Source organism: Ascaphus truei, chromosome 21 (assembly GCF_040206685.1).
Source record: "Ascaphus truei isolate aAscTru1 chromosome 21, aAscTru1.hap1, whole genome shotgun sequence".
Classification (NCBI taxonomy): Eukaryota; Metazoa; Chordata; class Amphibia; order Anura; family Ascaphidae; genus Ascaphus; species Ascaphus truei.
The window spans coordinates 25,456,910-25,477,651 of NC_134503.1; the positions used below are offsets into that span (position 1 = coordinate 25,456,910).

Here is a 20,742-nt window from a genome sequence, read left to right on the forward strand (position 1 = left end):
TTTCTCTCCCCAGTATCCCCCGGTGTCACTCTCTCCCCCCGGTAACCCCTGTGTCACTCTCTCCCTCCGGTAACCCCCGGTGTCACTCTCTCCCTCCGGTAACCCCCGGTGTCACTCCCTCCCCCCGGTAACTCCCGGTGCCGCTCTCTCTCCCCCCGGTGTCACTCTCTCCCCCCGGTAACTCCCGGTGCCGCTCTCTCTCCCCCCGGTGTCACTCTCTCCCCCCGGTAACTCCCGGTGTCGCTCTCTCTCCCACCCATTAACGCTGGCTCTCTCCCACCCTGGTAAACCCCGGAGTCGCTCTCTCCTACTCCCCACAGTCGACCCCTGGTGTATCTCCCTCTATCCCCCCGGTGTGTGTCTCTCTGCCCCCCGGTAACCCCCTGTCTCTCTCCCCCCGGTGTCACTCCCTCCCCCCGGTAACCCCCGGTGTCTCTCTCTTCCACCCGGTAACCCCCGGTGTCTCTCTCCCTCCCCCCAGTAACTCTCCCTCCCCCCGGTATCACACTCTGTCCCTCCCCCCAGTATCACACTCTCTCCCTCCCCCCGGTATCACACTCTCTCTCCCCCCCGGTAACGCTCTCTCTCCTACTCCCTCCCCGGTAACCCCTGGTGTGTCTCCCTCTATCCCCCCGGTGTGTGTCTCTGCCCCCGGTAACTCTCTCCCCTCCGGTAGCCCCCGGTAACTCTCTCCCCTCCGGTAGCCCCCGGTAACTCTCTCCCAGCGGTGGATGTGGCCGGTGACGTCACGGCAGCGACTGGTCTCAGGTGCGCGGCCGCTGATTGGCTGCTGTGCCAGGAAGAGAGGGGGCGGAGTAACACTTCTGGATTGGTTGAGCGAAGCTGTCAATTATCACCCTCGGCATCTGTCCGCGCGCGTGCGCAGTGTGAGCGGGAAATGACATGAAGGAGCTGTGCAGTGTGCGCGCCAAATGTATATATGTTTATCGGGGACCTGGTCACCCTGACCCTAATATGTGCAGTGTGTATATGTTTATAGGGGACCTGGTCACCCTGACCCTAATATGTGCAGTGTGTATATGTCTATAGGGGACATGGTCACCCTGACCCTAACACGTGCAGTGTATATATGTCTATAGGGGACATGGTCACCCTGACCCTAATACGTGCAGTGTATATATGTCTATAGGGGACATGGTCACCCTGACCCTAACACGTGCAGTGTATATATGTATATAGGAGATATGGTCACCCTGACCCTAATACGTGCAGTTTATATATGTCTATAAGTTACCTGGTCACCCTGACCCTAATATGTGCAGTGTATATATGTCTATAGGGGACATGGTCACCCTGACCCTAATATGTGCGGTAAGTATATACGGGACATATTCACACTGCCCTTATTAAGTGCAGTGTATTTATATATATATATATAGAGCCCTGGGGGATTGCTGCTCCCCCTCTTATCTCAATGAATAAGTTGAGGTGTGATTATGTGGAGCAATGCAAGGAGTTAAGGAAGATACAGTGTAACTCACCCACCCTGTAATTGTTCTTTGCTGGGCCATCTCTCTGCGTCAGAAAGAATAAGAGTCAAATGTCGGAATCCTGACTATCAAGATTATTTTACAGGCGACTCGGCTGCCAACAGAATGGAGTGACGTGATGGGTGTCACAGGAAACGTTTCTGCAGCCAGACACACACATGCTCACGTGTGAGATTTGTTCAGTGCGGGGAGACCTGAGGATCCTCACCCACCGCTCATTCAGTCCCATGAGCTGGTGTTCGTTAGATCATAGAAAACAACTCGCGCCCCTCTATTCACTCAAATGTTTTGTTAATTAGCCAGACATAATATATCACATTGTCAGGGGTTCTCAACTCCAGTCCGCATGACCCCCCCAACAGGTCAGGTTTTGAGGATATAATAATAACAGCGTGTGCTTGTATAGCGCTGCTAGTTATACGCTGCGCTTTACAGAGACATTTTGCAGGCACAGGTCCCTGCCCCGTGGAGCTTACAATCTATGTTTTTGGTGCCTGAGGCACAGGGAGATAAAGTGACTTGCCCAAGGTCACAAGGAGCAGACACCGGGAATTGAACCAGGCTCCCCTGCTTCACACTCAGTGCCAGACAGTGTCTGTACTCACTGAGCCACTCCCTCTCCCAGTCGAAGACTGAGCCACCTGTGCCTAACCAGGGATATCCTCAAATCCTGACCGGGGAGCGGGGGCTTGACTGGAGTTGAGCACCCCTGCACTATATGTACAAACAACATCTATAGATCTCACATTAGTTCATATTATAGTTGTGGAATACATACGCTGCAGCTCAATAAACCCTTCTATAAAACGCCTCCAGCGTTGTGAGTGTGACGCATTGTGTGTATCTGGGGATAAGTGTTACTGCGAGGCCAGCATGCTCCTGTGATAATGTGTTGTGTAGCCGTGGGAAACGTCCTCGGCTGCCCCCCGGAGTGTTAAAGGAGATGTGTTGGCCTGTATTTTGCTATAGGGCTTCCTGCGGACTCTTCCCCTGCACAGAGCTGTGCCAGGCTGTGTAATCGTGCTCACAATGTCAGCACTTTCATTCTGACCAGTATGCAAAACCTATCGCCCATTCATCGGAGCTTTACAGAGGGTAACGCACAGCCGCTGCTGGTCTCGCGTGGCGTCCCTGTATGTGCGATGTGCACTTTCAACCTCACATACGTAACTTTTTCATGTCTGTTCCCGATCCATGTAGTTACATTAAAAAAACCATGATCTATAAAATGGTAACGTCTTATTTGGAGACCCAATTTCAGCTCCTCGTCCAAGTCCCGGTATCTTTCGGTGTCTGGGATTGCGAGCCGTTTGGGTGAGGATTTATTGCGTCGGTAGTTTTCTGCCGCAGAGAATCGTGCCGTACAATATGAGCTTACCTGTCTGCGACTAACACGAGGAAATAGCCTCCAGTTCATATAACCACGGGCAGCTCCAGACAATATTTCATGTCATTTGTGTCGTGTTTGGGCGCGCGTGTTCAACAGGGGCGCGGCGTTTCACCCAAACATGAGACGCTGCTTCAATATCGCGACTGTGTCCCGTAAATAAACCTGGAGTGCCACATTTATCAGACTGCGGAGGTAGAAACGCAGCGGTCACTCAGCGGAACAGAACGCGGGACATTGAGAATCACATCAAGCCGTTATATAGTAAGATTTCACTATCACCAGAAACACACTTTAACATTTGAATTTGTTTAAATTGTCCTAATCTGCCGTCCTTGTTTGAAATGTGCGGTTTAGTTTTGTCTTTATTGACTGCATCTGAAAAGTTGGCACATTCTTGAGGATTCAGAGCGTCGCTGAGTGTGTCTGCACTGAAGATGCAGGGAACCTGAAGGCCTGTTTGTGCCAAGGGTGGTCTTTGTGTGCGCGTCTTGGTATGAAGTAGGGGGGTCTCGGGAGTTCATTTCAGCTCCCAGAGATCCCCCTGTTTTTCCAGACACCTCCGTAGGTTGTGCCAGTAGCAGCCCCGGCTGAGGGAAGAACATGGAGGTTTAAATGTCCCACGGCACAGGAGCCAATAAGAGGCCACAATGTCATGCGTCGTGGCTTCCTATTGGTCCACGTGATGCGGGAGCTTAGAAACTGCTCTCCAGCTGTGGGAAGGTGTATTGTGACAGAATACTGCTTAGTAAATATGGCCCTAAACTTAGGTTTTTGTAAGATTTATAATAAAACATTATTTGTGTTTATAATTATTTATTGGTAGTCACTATTAGTATAATTGTAGATCTTTTTAATATTAATTAACAAGTATATTTGATAGTTATGTTTATCTGTTTGACATCCATCTATATATAAATTGTAATATAGACCGGGTGAGCATCCATAGAACGGGCCTTATAACATACCGGGCACATCACGCCTTTTTGTGATCATTTCATAGGGGAATTCCGTTCCAAGGTCATGTCTCGTGACTTTTATGGGGGGCTGAAGGGATTATGGCAGGGGTGTGGAAGGCCGGTCCTCAAGCTCCCCCCAACAGGTCAGGTTTTCAGGATATCCCTGCTTTTGCACAGATGGCTCAATCAGCCAACTGTGCTGAAGCAGGGATATCCTCAAAACCTGACCTGTTGGACGGGTGGAATGGTTTGCGGACTGGAGTTGATCACCCCTGGGTTATGGGGTTCGTGTTGAAATTTGTGAATAAGCCCAAACCCAGAATGTTGTTAATAAAATGCAGGTCTGTATACATGTATATAAGAACCAACTGTGCATCTAATACAGGACTAGCCTCTCCTTTCGTCAATGGCCACCAACAGTTCAGGTTTTAAGGATATCCCCGCTTCAGCACAGGTGGCTCAGTCATAATGGCTGCACACCACCTGTGCTGAAGCAGGAATATCCTTAAAACCTGACCTGTTTGTGGCCATTGAGGACGGGTTAGGCAGTCCTGATTTAGACGTTATAAGAGCTTAGCGCAGCTTGAAATGAACGTGTTGCCATATTAACGATTTTTTTTTAAATTAACTCGTCCTGTTAGCAGCAGCTCTTAAAAAAAAAAAAAAAAAAAACACAGATTAGATTTCAGTGATTGAGGCATAATTGGCTGATAATCATTACAGCCGTAACGGACAATACGTCCGTGGTAATGTCCCACGGGAGAAGAGTACCTCATTATTACGGACCATACAACTAATGTCAGATAGGGCGAATAACTGATCATTTCGTGAATATCGTCGCTTTAAGTTTCCACTTCATTTATCCAGATTCTCTCCTAGCCAGTTTCTGTATAAAGTTACCCCCTCCACACCCTTTGCAATTATTATTTTTTTAAATATCGGGTTAAAATAGAGGAAAATACTGAGAATTTGGGGGGAATTAGTTACTATGGGTCTTAAAGGTGGATAGAGAGGGTGCTAGTCGGGTACTGAGGGGAAGGGCATTCCAGAGGTGTGGGGCAGTCAGTGAAAAAGGTTTAAGGCGGGAGAGGGCTTTAGATAAAAAGGGGGTAGAAAGAAGACATCCTTGAGCAGAACACAAGAGTCGGGGTGGTGCATAGCGTTCTCCCTACCTACCAATTAGATTGTAAGCTCCTCGGGGCAGGGACTCCTCTTCCTTAATGTTGTTTGTCTAAAGCACTTATTCCCATGATCTGTTATTTATAGTATCTGTTATTTATTCGATTACCACATGTATTACTACTGTGAAGCACTATGTACATTAATGGCGCTATATAAATAAAACATACTGGACACCTAACAAGCTCCTATTAAACCCCCAAAATACCCACAACATATATATAAGCATATGAGTGTCAGAGGAGTGCTACTGAGCATGGCAATATGCATTAAAACCAGAGACATAACATAAAACACAGACAAAGCTCAGTTTTTAGCACATCTAGTGAGACTCATACACGGTACAGTGCCTAAATATATATGGACAAATATCTAATAAGTAAATGGTCTTTTAGTTTGACATTTTTGGCCAAAATTGTTGTAAGCCCCTGAGCCAACGCCAAGGCAGACCACATATCAGGGGTCCCTAACGCTAATATAAATTCTTAATAACCTGTTTAATAACAGGAAGAATGATTTATAGTAAATCTGTCAATATTAGCTGCAAAGTTCTGTCTGACTGAAGCTTTTATTAACCTGTACATTACCAGGAAAAGCACTCTGTATTAGAGATGTCACAGCCAAACTGCAAGCAGGCAAGTTCCCCTGAGTGGAAGATGCTATGGCGTGAGCCCATAACCATTTAAATGTGGGAGGGGGTGAGCTTAAATTAAGTAGGAGGTTGCCAACCTCCAATCAGCCATGACTAGCTGGACAAGAGTTAGGTGTCCAGTATGTTTTACAATTCTTGTCCAGCTAGTCATGGCTGATTGGAGGTTGGCAACCTCCTACTTAATTTAAGCTCACCCCCTCCCACATTTAAATGGTTATGGGCTCACTCCATAGCATCTTCCACTCAGGTTATTAAGAATTTATATTAGCGTTAGGGACCCCTGATATGTGGTCTGCCTTGGCGTTGGCTCAGGGGCTTACAACAATTTTGGCCAAAAATGTCAAACTAAAAGACCATTTACTTATTAGATATTTGTCCATATATATTTAGGCACTGTACCGTGTATGAGTCTCACTAGATGTGCTAAAAACTGAGCTTTGTCTGTGTTTTATGTTATGTCTCTGGTTTTAAAGCTATATAAATAAAGACATACAATACAATACAATACTATGTAAGATACAATTCCACCCATCCCTATTTTTGAGCTGGAAAACTGTTTTAGATTTTTCCCCAGACCTTTCATTACTTTTTTTGGGTCACATATTACCAAAGTTGATGTAATTTCCTTATAAATAGAAGGTATGGTATTTATATCACTACTGCTAAAACTCGTATCGCAGGCCCTCATTCTCTCATGCCTCTCACCTGTCTCCCCTACAATCTATCCTAAACGCTGCTGCTAGAATAATGTTACTCTCCTAAATCTGTCTGTGTCTCTGAAATCCCACTCCTGGCTTCTTATCAAATACCGCATCACTTCCGAAATTCTCCTCACTTTTAAGGTTGTACACTCTTCTGCCCCTCCTTACATCTCACCATAACCTCACTATACCTTCCTCTGCCCCTCCTTACATCTCACCCTAATCTCACTATATCCTCCTCTGCCCCTCCTTACATCTCACCCTAATATCTAACTATACACTCCTCTGCCCCTCCTTACATCTCACCCTAATATCTAACTATACACTCCTCTGCCCCTCCTTACATCTCACACTAATATCTCACTACACCCTCCTCTGCCCCTCCTTACATCTCACCCTATCTCACTATATCCTCCTCTGCCCCTCCTTACATCTCACCCTAATATCTCACTATACCCTCCTCTGCTCCTCCTTACATCTCACCCTAATATCTCACTATATCCTCCTCTGTCCCTCCTTACATCTCACCCTATCTCACTATACCCTCCTCTGCCCCTCCCTAATATCTCACTATACCTCCTCTGCCCCTCCTTACATCTCACCCTAATATCTCACTATACCCTCCTCTGCCCCTCCTTACATCTCACCCTAATATCTCACTATACCTCCTCCTTACATCTCACCCTATCTCACTATACCCTCTGCTCCTCCTTACATCTCACCCTATCTCACTATACCCTCCTCTGCCCCTCCTTACATCTCACCCTAATATCTCACTATTCCTTCTCTGACCCTCCTTACATCTCACTATACCCTCCTCTGCCCCTCGTTACATCTCACCTTAATATCTCACTATACCCTCCTCTGCCCCTCCTTACATGTCACCCTAATATCTCACTATATCCTCCTCTGCCCCTCCTTACATCTCACCCTAATATCTCACTATATCCTCCTCTGCCCCTCCTTACATCTCACCCTAATATCTCACTATTCCTTCTCTGACCCTCCTTACATCTCACTATACCCTCCTCTGTCCCTTCTTACATCTCACCCTATCTCACTATACCCACCTCTCCCTCCTTACATCTCACTCTAATATCTCACTATACACCATCCCGACTCCTGCGTTCTGCTGAATGGTTTCTCCTCTCTACCTTTTTTATCCAAAGCCCTCTCCCGCCTTAAACCTCTCTCACTGACTGCCTCACACCTCTGGAATGCCCTTCCCCTCAATATCCGACCGGCACTCTCTCTATCCACCTTTAAGACCCATCTTAAAACTCACCTCTTTAATGAATATGGGTAGCTCCGCAGGCTGATCCTATACATCTCTTATGCACGGACCTTGACCCTTGTAGACACACATGCCATAACACCCCTCTGCTGTCTGTGAGGTCTCCCTACTTAGATTGTAAGCTCTTCAACGCCGGGGCTCTTTCCTAAATGGCCACTTGAATGTACGAAGAGCTTGTTCCTATTATGTCCTGTGTATTACTTCTGTAAAGCGCCATGTACATGGACGGCACTACATAGAGATGTAGACTAGGACTGCAGACCCGTCTGGCAGCAAAGAGTCGTCACATCACCCTCTCTCAGCTCTAAACAAGGCGGACTTCATTTTTATCTTCTGTGGCACCTACACGGACAGGGCACTGCTACAATGGGTGAGAGATTATTTCCAGCTTTGCTAAGGCCCTGTGACGTTCTGTGTGGTACTCTGACGAATGATCAAATTCCACGCAAAAATACATTCATTATCATGAGTTGAGCGCCCAACAGAACTTCTCCAGAGCCACCACCCACAGTTTAAATACCCACTGGGAATCCTACCAACTTTATTATGTACGACACAATTACTCAAAAATAGTACCCATCTCTTATCCCCCACCTACCCCCCCAAATATAAGCAGTTCTCTCTACAACATACAGCGTAAGAGGACATCCTCCAAAAATTGGATCCCCCCCTGCTTCAAACTAAGTGGCGGTTGTGTCTTTAAGCTTTATTCATGCTTCATGGGGATGGCGTTTAAAGTAATGGCCTCTTGTTGTTCCCTGGCGTCCTCTGCATCTGTAATTATACCAGCTAGCTGTCCTTGGGAGCAGCATGGAACAAGGTCGTAGGAAACTGGACACGAGAGAGGACCACGTATCTTTTTATGAAAAAAAAACCTTTATTTTCAAGGAGGAAAAATGTCATACATGTGACCAAAAAGACATCAAGCAACATGTTCAAGTAAGGGTCGGCCGCTGTATTTGTTTGTTTTTTTTACTTTTGCGGCTTTAAAATTTCCGGGAGAACAATTTGACACAGTGATCCAAGCAAGCAGTTGTGTGTATTATCTACACATGCTGTAGGAGGATTGGAGTTTACATTCTGCACTGTGCAGTTGCACAGAAACCCAACAGGACCACACACATCGGACCTCGAATTTAAACTTGGAAAAGGGAGACACAAAGTTACAGACAAACTCCATATCCATCTAACTCAACGACGCAAAACAGTCCAAGCTTCACAGTGCCTGTGATAACGGCACAACGCTCAGAATTAATCCAACTAACTTGGCTTTAAACCATCAGCTAAATAGGCATCCATCAAACAGACAACTACATATCTACGGTTATCGACATGGGTTAACCGCTTCATTGCAAAAGAGACTTGGAACATTGCTTTGCAATATGCTTCAGCGCAGGTGGCTCAGTCGAAGACTGGCCAATTCCAGTCCTTACGGGCCACCAACAGTCTTCGACTTTGCCACCCGTGCTGAAGCCGGGATATCCTTAAACCCTGGTCTATTGGTGGCCCTTGAGGACTGGAGTTCACCACCCCTGCTGTGTAGGCCCTCCTTGCGCTGAAGCGGTTAAATACAAGATACATTTCACAACACAAAATACAAATGAAAATCATGAGGCTTTCGTCAAGGCTTCATTAAAGGAAATAAAGCATATGGTAATGGTATGAAAATATTCCATACTTTGGAAATTCATAAAATAACAGTACTAAAATAATGTACTTTAAGCTTCATCAGTGATGTCACTGCTGTAGAAAGACCTACGCCTACTTTGCCCACATCATTTGGATTACAAAGATTCAACATGTGAAATATTCTTCATTTTCTGCTAAATTCTCAACTGCTATTTAGCATTTCAAGAGTTTATACAATGTACACTGTGCTAAAATCCAGCTGTTCCCTTGTGGATACAGAGACAAGGTGACAGAGACAATAAATAGGTGTGTATTTGGTTATTAAACTCACGGTCACAGCTATTACATGATTAATATTCGTGTGCTTATCTAGTGTGATTTCAGTCTTTCCGTGTCCAGATTTTGTACAAGTTTGGAGCCATTAAAGCAGTATTGCAAGTTTGCCTCCTTAGTATTATATCATTTTCCTAAAAAGCAATTTTTGCATAGTTCTCTTACATGTCTTAATTCGATTTACTGGTCGTAAACTTGTTTTAAACACTGAAAAAAAACCCCAGCACAAGTGCCCCCCCAAAATGTTACATCGCCATTGCATTTCCTAGTGACAGTCCGAACAGAGAAACGGGGTTCTCCGAAACAGATATCCGGAGTGCGTTGTAATATGGATAGCTCGGATATTTCCCCTGCTGGGTATACTATCTCGTACCATACATTGTAAAACATGCATTGCTGCTGTAACACGTCAGCAAAACTGCAATCCAAACACAGGACGTTTCAAAGAATACAATTTCACGTTTCTTTTGACATGCCACGAGGTTTGTCACGCGGGTTAAGCATGGTTTTAGAAGTCCCTCTAGGAATTAAAAAAGGACAGGGCTGTATGGGACTGCCTAATAAAAAGGCCCTTCTACCAGACCAACGACTAAGGTCCTGACCGACAAAATGGTGCTAAGCATTCCTATGAGTAGGGGAAAAAAAACCAGGCCTTATTGTGCTACAAGTGCGGCCTGTTTTTATTGTGAAGCCCTTGCATATGCTGGCAGCAGACTTTCACAGGGCAGCTTCACCTGAACCAACCCGACCTGTATCCTGCCACCCGCAGTGTTCTGCACAGTAACATGGATCACTTGTGGCTGCTGAGAGGAGGCGCAATGTACCAACTGCTGAGGTATGTGTGCACCAGTCAGGTCGGGACAGACACCACGGGACGACACAGAGACAATGCGCCTTTGGCTGGCACAGGCAACGTTAAACAATAGATTTAAAAATACGTCCGACTTTTTTTTTTTTTTCCCCAACAAGGCTTTAGTCCCCGAGATTCCCCCTGAAACCTAAATCACCGATATTAGTTTGTATACAAAGGTCAAGTCACCTGCTGCTCCCAAACTGTGCAATCTCGCCGAGGCTGCAGCACACAGTGCGCTGCGGGGATTTCACAGACCCCGGCCGGCTCAAGTCCTCAATAACCCCTCTCCCTCCCCAAACAGGTCAGGTTTTTAGAATATCCCTGATTTAGCACAGTGGTGCAGTCAAAGACTGAGCCTCTGAGCCACCTGTGCTGAAGCAGGGATATCCTGAAAACCTGACCTGTTGGGGGGGGAATTGAGGACTGGAATTGAGCCCCCCTGCCCTAGAACAGAACAGCATTATTTTATACTACATTCGGTGCGGATTCATGGAGAATATATCCGTGGGAGGAGACATTTCTCAGCACGAGATATTTCCAAGGCCTTTAAATACACAAATTGTTAATACTGACGCTGCAACACCCCACTTAGATATTAACAGTTCTCCGCTTGTGTCATTGAAGGTATGATTATTATTATTCATGGAATAGAAGTATTTTTTCTTTAAAAAAGGTGGTTGCTCTTCTCTGCAAACTGAGGCCGAGAATGTACAGGACGCAGTCTTCAGCTCTGAAACAACCTTTAATTAAGCTCTGGAACTATCCCGGCTGTAGTCTGTGTTTGTTGCCATTATGTCCAGTTCGAGAAATAGCCTTCGTGTTATTTAATTGCTTTAGGTCATTAGGGAGACATGTTATTATAAGCAAGTAGTTCTGCTCTATAGTGGCTGTTAAATAGAATCCTTTCTGTGCCCAAACGGGTCAGCACCGCAGGTGGTGTATTTCGCACACACATTTCTTAATGATCCGGGGGCTCAATAAATGGATAAAACATGGAGGAAATGAAATGGAGAAATCATTGTATGCATGAGAGACTGTCCCAAATGCACCGCAGAACCACGCGGTGTCACTGCTAATGCAAGCCGTGGTCACTGCTAATGCAAGCCGTGTATAGTACCTTAATACAGGGAGGCCCAACTCCTGTCCTCAAGGGCCACCAACAGGCCAGGTGTTAATGATTTCCCTGCTTCAGCACAGGTGGCGCAATCGTTGACTGGCCAACTCCAGTCCTCAAGGCCACCCACAGGTCAGGTTGTAAGGATATCCCTGCTTCAGCACAGGTGGCTCAATCAGTGGCTCAGTTTTTGACCGAGCCACCTGTGCTGAAGCAGGGATATCCTTACAACCTGACCTGTTGGTGGCCCTTGAGGACTGGAGTTGCCCCCCCCCGCCTTAATACATTGGTGCATTAGCCCCCCCCCTCCATTCCGTGTCCAGCTGTATGTGATGAGGAAGTTGACGCTGTAAACACCAGGCAATTCTTTCATGTATAGCAGCACGACCTTGTTCAGGGTGTTTTCCACATCTCCTGTTTCCTCTCACAAATGGGGATTTCCATGCTCGGGGGTAACATTGGCATTCCAGGGTATAACACCAACAAGAACATGCGCAGGTTAGCCAGGGCCAGTGCCCAGCAAGCCGAAACACAAGCACCACAGTACTGGCTGCATGGGAGAAAAAGGTGAGAAACAGGACCTGCTCCCCCGTACCCTCCCGCCCCCCACCCCCGTCCCAGGGCAGCCTCCAAGTCACAAAGTCAAATATCAAGTACTCTGCCACGGTGTGTCGGCCTTAGAAAAAAATGCACCATTCAGAATCTGTAGCTTTACACGCACAAAAGGTTCAAGTAAAACGCGTTGTCGCGCTCTTTAGTATTCATCCACCGTACTTTCCAGGAACAGGTTCCTGACGTCCAATACCGACGCCAGCTCCAAAATCTGTTTCTGCAGGTGAGTGTTCTCCACCATCTCGTCCCGCGGCAGCGGGGGGTAGGTCTCGGGGTAATTCCTGGTTTCCTGGGGGAGGTATGAAATATTAGGCTAGCGATATCATTGTATGAGTCAGAGATACAGCGAGGCAGCATCACCCTCCTAATTACTACAGCAAATACCAATCACCAATGTTTCTACAGCCGGCATTCGTGGTTTTAACCATGTCACGGCCAAAGGGGCCTGCCCCATAATGCACTCTTGGTATTAAAGGGTTAAGGAGATTTTACCCCAGGTTAAACCGTGACAGCAATAGCTTGCTCCGTTTTCTATAGATCATATTCCAGGCCACGTTTACTAAGCAGTCTTCAGCCAGACGACACCTCGTTCAAATCAGCAAGGCCTTCCTGAGCGGGGCGTCTTATCGCCAAAAGGCTGCTTTGTAAATAAGGCCCTGGATGTGCTGCAGGTCTCTCCAAGCAGCTAATCGGCACTGTTACAATACTCTATACTATGAGTTTAATACATGAAAGAAGATTGGTTACGGTAACCTCCTTTATACAGTGATCCCTACCCCAGCCACGATATCTTTGCGACGATAGGGGTAAATGTGACGGCTTTTAATAAAGGTCAAGCCTGCCACTACCCCTGTCAGTATATCTTTATTGTAAGCCTGGTTCCAGCCCTTCAGGGACCATGGGTTAGTTAATGCAGCGGTGCGCAAAGTGGGGGCCGCGAGATTCGCTGCGGGGGTTTACAGAGACCCCGCACGCTTCCCGAAGGCATTTAAATTAATGCCGGGGGAGCTGCAAGGCCACTGTATCCTTCTCCTTGCCTTGATTCAGACGGCTCCTGGTGACGCAGCGTCAAATGACGCCACGTTGCCATGGCAACGTGACGTCAGCACGTCGGATTCAAGGTAAGCAGAGGGGCGCGAGGAGAGGGGGACAGCCGGCAGGGGGGCGCAGGGGAAAGAGATTGCGCTCCCCTTGGTTAATCTACGCTCTGCTGGAATGTTGCAAAGTGGTCTGTGATCTTTCCAAGTAACACTTTGCATGTAACCGTGTTTGCATTTCCACCCACCAATCAGGGGCTGGGTCATATTCCAAACACCTGGGGGAGGGAGACCCTTAGCTAGATTAGATAAGCTCCACTTATCGGAGTGAGTTCAGAGTTCTTTAGCTCAGGCAACTGGAAAGAAGCTGGGAGTAACTGGGAGAAGCTGCAGAGGACACTGCAGGAAGAAAGAACAGGGTAAATCTCTTTAGGGAGGTCCCTGCACTCAGCGCTATAGGGTAACCCCAGTTTCCCAGTTGTGCGTGTGTTGATTTACTGTAAATAGTTGTGGATATTTCTTTATCCCAATAAATTAATTTTGATAAATTCTGTGTTTTTGTCTGCCAGTCCTGGTCTCCCGTGACAACCTTAAAGGTTGCTAAAATAAGGCAGGCTGTGTCCTTGTAAAGGAAATAACATATTTGCTGCCTATCTGTTGTAGGACTAGCATTTGATTTCTAAGCAGACAGGACCATGTTTATTTTAATATTGGGCTTTTTGGTGGGTTATTGTATTATGGAGGTGAGCTCAGATAAGAGCTGAAACTTACCCTAAAACTTTTGTGCATTCTTAGTGTCACTGAGCAGAATATGAACCTGGTGAGCAGCAAACGCAGGAATTCATCCCCAAAGAACTGAAGGAAAGCCTGATCTGAGGAGAGGAGTAAAAACACATTGTATGTCTAACGTACCGCTCTCTGGGATTGCGGCATTGTGCAAGAGGTATGAGCATGATGTGCTGTACATGCCCCGGCGTGCATACCGTCGGTGTGATTGGAGTTGGGCTTGGCGCATACTGTCGGTGTGATTGGAGTTAGGCTTGGTGCATACTGTCGGTGTGATTGGAGCTAGGCTTGGTGCATACTGTCGGGGTGATTGGGGTTAGGCTTGGTGCATACTGTCGGGGTGATTGGAGTTAGGCTTGGTGCATACTGTCGGGGTGATTGGAGTTAGTTGGGCTTGGTGCATACTGTCGGGGTGATTGGGGTTAGGCTTGGTGCATACTGTCGGTGTGATTGGGGTTAGGCTTGGTGCATACTGTCGGTGTGATTGGAGTTAGGCTTGGTGCATACTGTTGGTGTGATTGGAGCTAGGCTTGGTGCATACTGTCGGGGTGATTGGAGCTAGGCTTGGTGTATACTGTCGGGGTGATTGGAGCTAGGCTTGGTGCATACTGTCGGGGTGATTGGAGCTAGGCTTGGTGTATACTGTCGGGGTGATTGGAGTTAGGCTTGGTGCATACTGTCGGGGTGATTGGAGCTAGGCTTGGCGCATACTGTCGGGGTGATTGGAGCTAGGCTTGGCGCATACTGTCGGGGTGATTGGAGCTAGGCTTGGTGCATACTGTCGGGGTGATTGGAGCTAGGCTTGGTGCATACTGTCGGGGTGATTGGAGCTAGGCTTGGTGCATACTGTCGGGGTGATTGGAGTTAGGCTTGGTGCATACTGTCGGTGTGATTGGAGTTAGGCTTGGTGCATACTGTCGGTGTGATTGGAGTTAGGCTTGGCGCATACTGTCGGTGTGATTGGAGCTAGGCTTGGTGCATACTGTCGGGGTGATTGGGGTTAGGCTTGGTGCATACTGTCGGGGTGATTGGAGCTAGGCTTGGTGCATACTGTCGGGGTGATTGGGGTTAGGCTTGGTGCATACTGTCGGGGTGATTGGAGTTAGTTGGGCTTGGTGCATACTGTCGGGGTGATTGGAGCTAGGCTTGGTGCATACTGTCGGGGTGATTGGGGTTAGGCTTGGTGCATACTGTCGGGGTGATTGGAGCTAGGCTTGGTGCATACTGTCGGGGTGATTGGGGTTAGGCTTGGTGCATACTGTCGGGGTGATTGGAGCTAGGCTTGGTGCATACTGTCGGGGTGATTGGGGTTAGGCTTGGTGCATACTGTCGGGGTGATTGGAGCTAGGCTTGGTGCATACTGTCGGGGTGATTGGAGCTAGGCTTGGTGCATACTGTTGGTGTGATTGGAGCTAGGCTTGGTGCATACTGTCGGGGTGATTGGAGCTAGGCTTGGTGTATACTGTCGGGGTGATTGGAGCTAGGCTTGGTGCATACTGTCGGGGTGATTGGAGCTAGGCTTGGTGTATACTGTCGGGGTGATTGGAGTTAGGCTTGGTGCATACTGTCGGGGTGATTGGAGCTAGGCTTGGTGCATACTGTCGGGGTGATTGGAGCTAGGCTTGGTGCATACTGTCGGGGTGATTGGAGCTAGGCTTGGTGCATACTGTCAGGGGTGATTGGAGCTAGGCTTGGTGCATACTGTCGGGGTGATTGGAGCTAGGCTTGGTGCATACTGTCGGGGTGATTGGAGCTAGGCTTGGTGTATACTGTCGGGGTGATTGGAGCTAGGCTTGGTGCATACTGTCGGGGGTGATTGGAGCTAGGCTTGGCGCATACTGTCGGGGTGATTGGGGTTAGGCTTGGCGCATACTGTCGGGGTGATTGGAGCTAGGCTTGGTGCATACTGTCGGGGTGATTGGAGCTAGGCTTGGTGCATACTGTCGGGGTGATTGGAGCTAGGCTTGGTGCATACTGTCGGGGTGATTGGAGTTAGGCTTGGTGCATACTGTCGGTGTGATTGGAGTTAGGCTTGGTGCATACTGTCGGTGTGATTGGAGTTAGGCTTGGTGCATACTGTCGGTGTGATTGGAGATAGGCTTGGCGCATACTGTCGGTGTGATTGGAGCTAGGCTTGGTGCATACTGTCGGGGTGATTGGGGTTAGGCTTGGCGCATACTGTCGGGGTGATTGGAGCTAGGCTTGGTGCATACTGTCGGGGTGATTGGGGTTAGGCTTGGTGCATACTGTCGGGGTGATTGGAGTTAGTTGGGCTTGGTGCATACTGTCGGGGTGATTGGAGCTAGGCTTGGTGCATACTGTCGGGGTGATTGGGGTTAGGCTTGGTGCATACTGTCGGGGTGATTGGAGCTAGGCTTGGTGCATACTGTCGGGGTGATTGGGGTTAGGCTTGGTGCATACTGTCAGGTGATTGGAGCTAGGCTTGGTGCATACTGTCGGGGTGATTGGAGCTAGGCTTGGTGCATACTGTCGGGGTGATTGGAGTTAGTTGGGCTTGGTGCATACTGTCGGTGTGATTGGAGTTAGGCTTGGTGCATACTGTCGGGGTGATTGGAGTTGGGCTTGGTGCATACTGTCGGGGTGATTGGAGTTAGTTGGGCTTGGTGCATACTGTCGGTGTGATTGGAGTTAGGCTTGGTGCATACTGTCGGGGTGATTGGAGTTGGGCTTGGTGCATACTGTCGGGGTGATTGGAGTTAGGCTTGGTGCATACTGTCGGTGTGATTGGAGTTAGGCTTGGTGCATACTGTCGGGGTGATTGGAGTTAGGCTTGGTGCATACTGTCGGGGTGATTGGAGTTAGGCTTGGTGCATACTGTCGGTGTGATTGGAGTTAGGCTTGGTGCATACTGTCGGGGTGATTGGAGCTAGGCTAGGTGCATACTGTCGGGGTGATTGGAGCTAGGCTTGGCGCATACTGTCGGGGTGATTGGAGCTAGGCTTGGCGCATACTGTCGGGGTGATTGGAGCTAGGCTTGGCGCATACTGTCGGGGTGATTGGAGCTAGGCTTGGCGCATACTGTCGGGGTGATTGGAGTTAGGCTTGGTGCATACTGTCGGTGTGATTGGAGCTAGGCTTGGCGCATACTGTCGGTGTGATTGGAGTTAGGCTTGGCGCATACTGTCGGTGTGATTGGAGTTAGTCTTGGCGCATACTGTCGGTGTGATTGGAGTTAGTCTTGGAGCATACTGTCGGTGTGATTGGAGTTAGGCTTGGCGCATACTGTCGGTGTGATTGGAGTTAGTCTTGGAGCATACTGTCGGTGTGATTGGAGTTAGGCTTGGCGCATACTGTCGGGGTGATTGGAGCTAGGCTTGGTGCATACTGTCGGGGTGATTGGAGCTAGGCTTGGTGCATACTGTCGGGGTGATTGGAGCTAGGCTTGGTGCATACTGTCGGGGTGATTGGAGCTAGGCTTGGCGCATACTGTCGGGGTGATTGGAGCTAGGCTTGGTGCATACTGTCGGGGTGATTGGGGTTAGGCTTGGTGCATACTGTCTGTGTGATTGGGGTTAGGCTTGGTGCATACTGTCGGGGTGATTGGAGCTAGGCTTGGTGCATACTGTCGGGGTGATTGGAGCTAGGCTTGGTGCATACTGTCGGGGTGATTGGAGCTAGGCTTGGTGCATACTGTCGGGGTGATTGGAGCTAGGCTTGGTGCATACTGTCGGGGTGATTGGAGTTAGGCTTGGTGCATACTGTCGGGGTGATTGGAGCTAGGCTTGGTGCATACTGTCGGGGTGATTGGAGCTAGGCTTGGTGCATACTGTCGGGGTGATTGGAGCTAGGCTTGGTGCATACTGTCGGGGTGATTGGAGCTAGGCTTGGTGCATACTGTCGGGGTGATTGGAGCTAGGCTTGGTGCATACTGTCGGGGTGATTGGAGCTAGGCTTGGTGCATACTGTCGGGGTGATTGGAGCTAGGCTTGGTGCATACTGTCGGGGTGATTGGAGCTAGGCTTGGTGCATACTGTCGGGGTGATTGGAGCTAGGCTTGGTGCATACTGTCGGGGTGATTGGAGCTAGGCTTGGTGCATACTGTCGGGGTGATTGAAGCTAGGCTTGGTGCATACTGTCGGGGTGATTGGAGCTAGGCTTGGTGCATACTGTCGGGGTGATTGGAGCTAGGCTTGGTGCATACTGTCGGGGTGATTGGAGCTAGGCTTGGTGCATACTGTCGGTGTGATTGGGGTTAGGCTTGGTGCATACTGTCGGTGTGATTGGAGTTAGGCTTGGTGCATACTGTCGGGGTGATTGGGGTTAGGCTTGGCGCATACTGTCGGGGTGATTGGAGCTAGGCTTGGCGCATACTGTCGGGGTGATTGGGGTTAGGCTTGGTGCATACTGTCGGTGTGATTGGAGTTAGGCTTGGTGCATACTGTCGGGGTGATTGGGGTTAGGCTTGGTGCATACTGTCGGGGTGATTGGAGCTAGGCTTGGTGTATACTGTCGGGGTGATTGGAGTTAGGCTTGGTGCATACTGTCGGTGTGATTGGAGCTAGGCTTGGTGCATACTGTCGGGGTGATTGGGGTTAGGCTTGGTGCATACTGTCGGGGTAATTGGAGCTAGGCTTGGTGCATACTGTCGGTGTGATTGGGGTTAGGCTTGGCGCATACTGTCGGGGTGATTGGAGCTAGGCTTGGTGCATACTGTCGGTGTGATTGGGGTTAGGCTTGGTGCATACTGTCGGGGTGATTGGAGCTAGGCTTGGCGCATACTGTCGGTGTGATTGGGGTTAGGCTTGGTGCATACTGTCGGGGTGATTGGGGTTAGGCTTGGCGCATACTGTCGGGGTAATTGGAGCTAGGCTTGGTGCATACTGTCGGTGTGATTGGGGTTAGGCTTGGCGCATACTGTCGGGGTGATTGGAGCTAGGCTTGGCGCATACTGTCGGGGTGATTGGAGCTAGGCTTGGCGCATACAGTCGGGGTGATTGGAGTTAGGCTTGGCGCATACAGTCGGGGTGATTGGAGCTAGGCTTGGCGCATACTGTCGGGGTGATTGGAGCTAGGCTTGGTGCATACTGTCGGTGTGATTGGAGCTAGGCTTGGTGCATACTGTCGGTGTGATTGGAGTTAGGCATGGTGCATACTGTCGGGGTGATTGGGGTTAGGCTTGGCGCATACTGTCGGGGTGATTGGAGCTAGGCTTGGTGCATACTGTCGGGGTGATTGGAGCTAGGCTTGGTGCATACTGTCGGGGTGATTGGAGCTAGGCTTGGTGCATACTGTCTGTGTGATTGGGGTTAGGCTTGGTGCATACTGTCGGGGTGATTGGGGTTAGGCTTGGTGCATACAGTCGGGGTGATTGGAGCTAGGCTTGGTGCATACTGTCGGGGTGATTGGAGTTAGGCTTGGTGCATACTGTCGGGGTGATTGGAGTTAGGCTTGGTGCATACTGTCTGGGTGATTGGAGCTAGGCTTGGTGCATACTGTCTGTGTGATTGGAGCTAGGCTTGGTGCATACTGTCTGTGTGATTGGAGCTAGGCTTGGTGCATACTGTCGGGGTGATTGGGGTTAGGCTTGGTGCATACTGTCGGGGTGATTGGAGCTAGGCTTGGTGCATACTGTCGGGGTGATTGGAGCTAGGCTTGGTGCATACTGTCTGTGTGATTGGGGTTAGGCTTGGCGCATACTGGTCGGTGTGATTGGGGTTAGGCTTGGTGCATACTGTCGGGGTGATTGGAGCTAGGCTTGGTGCATACTGTCGGGGTGATTGGGGTTAGGCTTGGTGCATACTGTCGGTGTGATTGGAGCTAGGCTTGGTGCATACTGTCGGTGTGATTGGAGTTAGGCTTGGTGCATACTGTCGGGGTGATTGGAGTTAGGCATGGTGCATACTGTCGGGGTGATTGGGGTTAGGCTTGGCGCATACTGTCGGGGTGATTGGAGCTAGGCTTGGTGCATACTGTCGGGGTGATTGGAGCTAGGCTTGGTGCATACTGTCGGGGTGATTGGAGCTAGGCTTGGTGCATACTGTCTGTGTGATTGGGGTTAGGCTTGGTGCATACTGTCGGGGTGATTGGGGTTAGGCTTGGTGCATACAGTCGGGGTGATTGGAGCTAGGCTTGGTGCATACAGTCGGGGTGATTGGAGCTAGGCTTGGTGCATACTGTCGGGGTGATTGGAGTTAGGCTTGGTGCATACTGTCGGGGTGATTGGAGTTAGGCTTGGTGCATACTGTCTGGGTGATTGGAGCTAGGCTTGGTGCATACTGTCTGTGTGATTGGAGCTAGGCTTGGTGCATACTGTCGGGGTGATTGGGGTTAGGCTTGGTGCATACTGTCGGGGTGATTGGAGCTAGGCTTGGTGCATACTGTCGGGGTGATTGGAGCTAGGCTTGGTGCATACTGTCTGTGTGATTGGGGTTAGGCTTGGTGCATACTGTCGGGGTGATTGGAGCTAGGCTTGGTGCATACTGTCGGGGTGATTGGAGCTAGGCTTGGTGCATACTGTCGGGGTGATTGGAGTTAGGCTTGGTGCATACTGTCGGTGTGATTGGAGTTAGGCTTGGTGCATACTGTCGGGGTGATTGGAGCTAGGCTTGGTGCATACTGTCTGTGTGATTGGGGTTAGGCTTGGCGCATACTGTCGGTGTGATTGGGGTTAGGCTTGGCGCATACTGTCGGGGTGATTGGAGCTAGGCTTGGTGCATACTGTCGGGGTGATTGGA

General features: G+C 49.1%; 1 protein-coding gene across 1 annotated transcript in view; it reads right to left on the bottom strand.

The window, feature by feature from the left end:
• Positions 1-12,221: 12,221 nt before the first annotated feature.
• SCAI (suppressor of cancer cell invasion) overlaps positions 12,222-20,742 on the bottom strand; it is a 98,865-nt gene continuing 90,344 nt past the window's right edge. The window contains 2 exon segments of the mRNA XM_075579394.1: positions 12,222-12,513; positions 14,033-14,133. Coding sequence (XP_075435509.1) covers positions 12,367-12,513; positions 14,033-14,133 — 248 coding nt within the window. The 3' untranslated portion in view covers positions 12,222-12,366.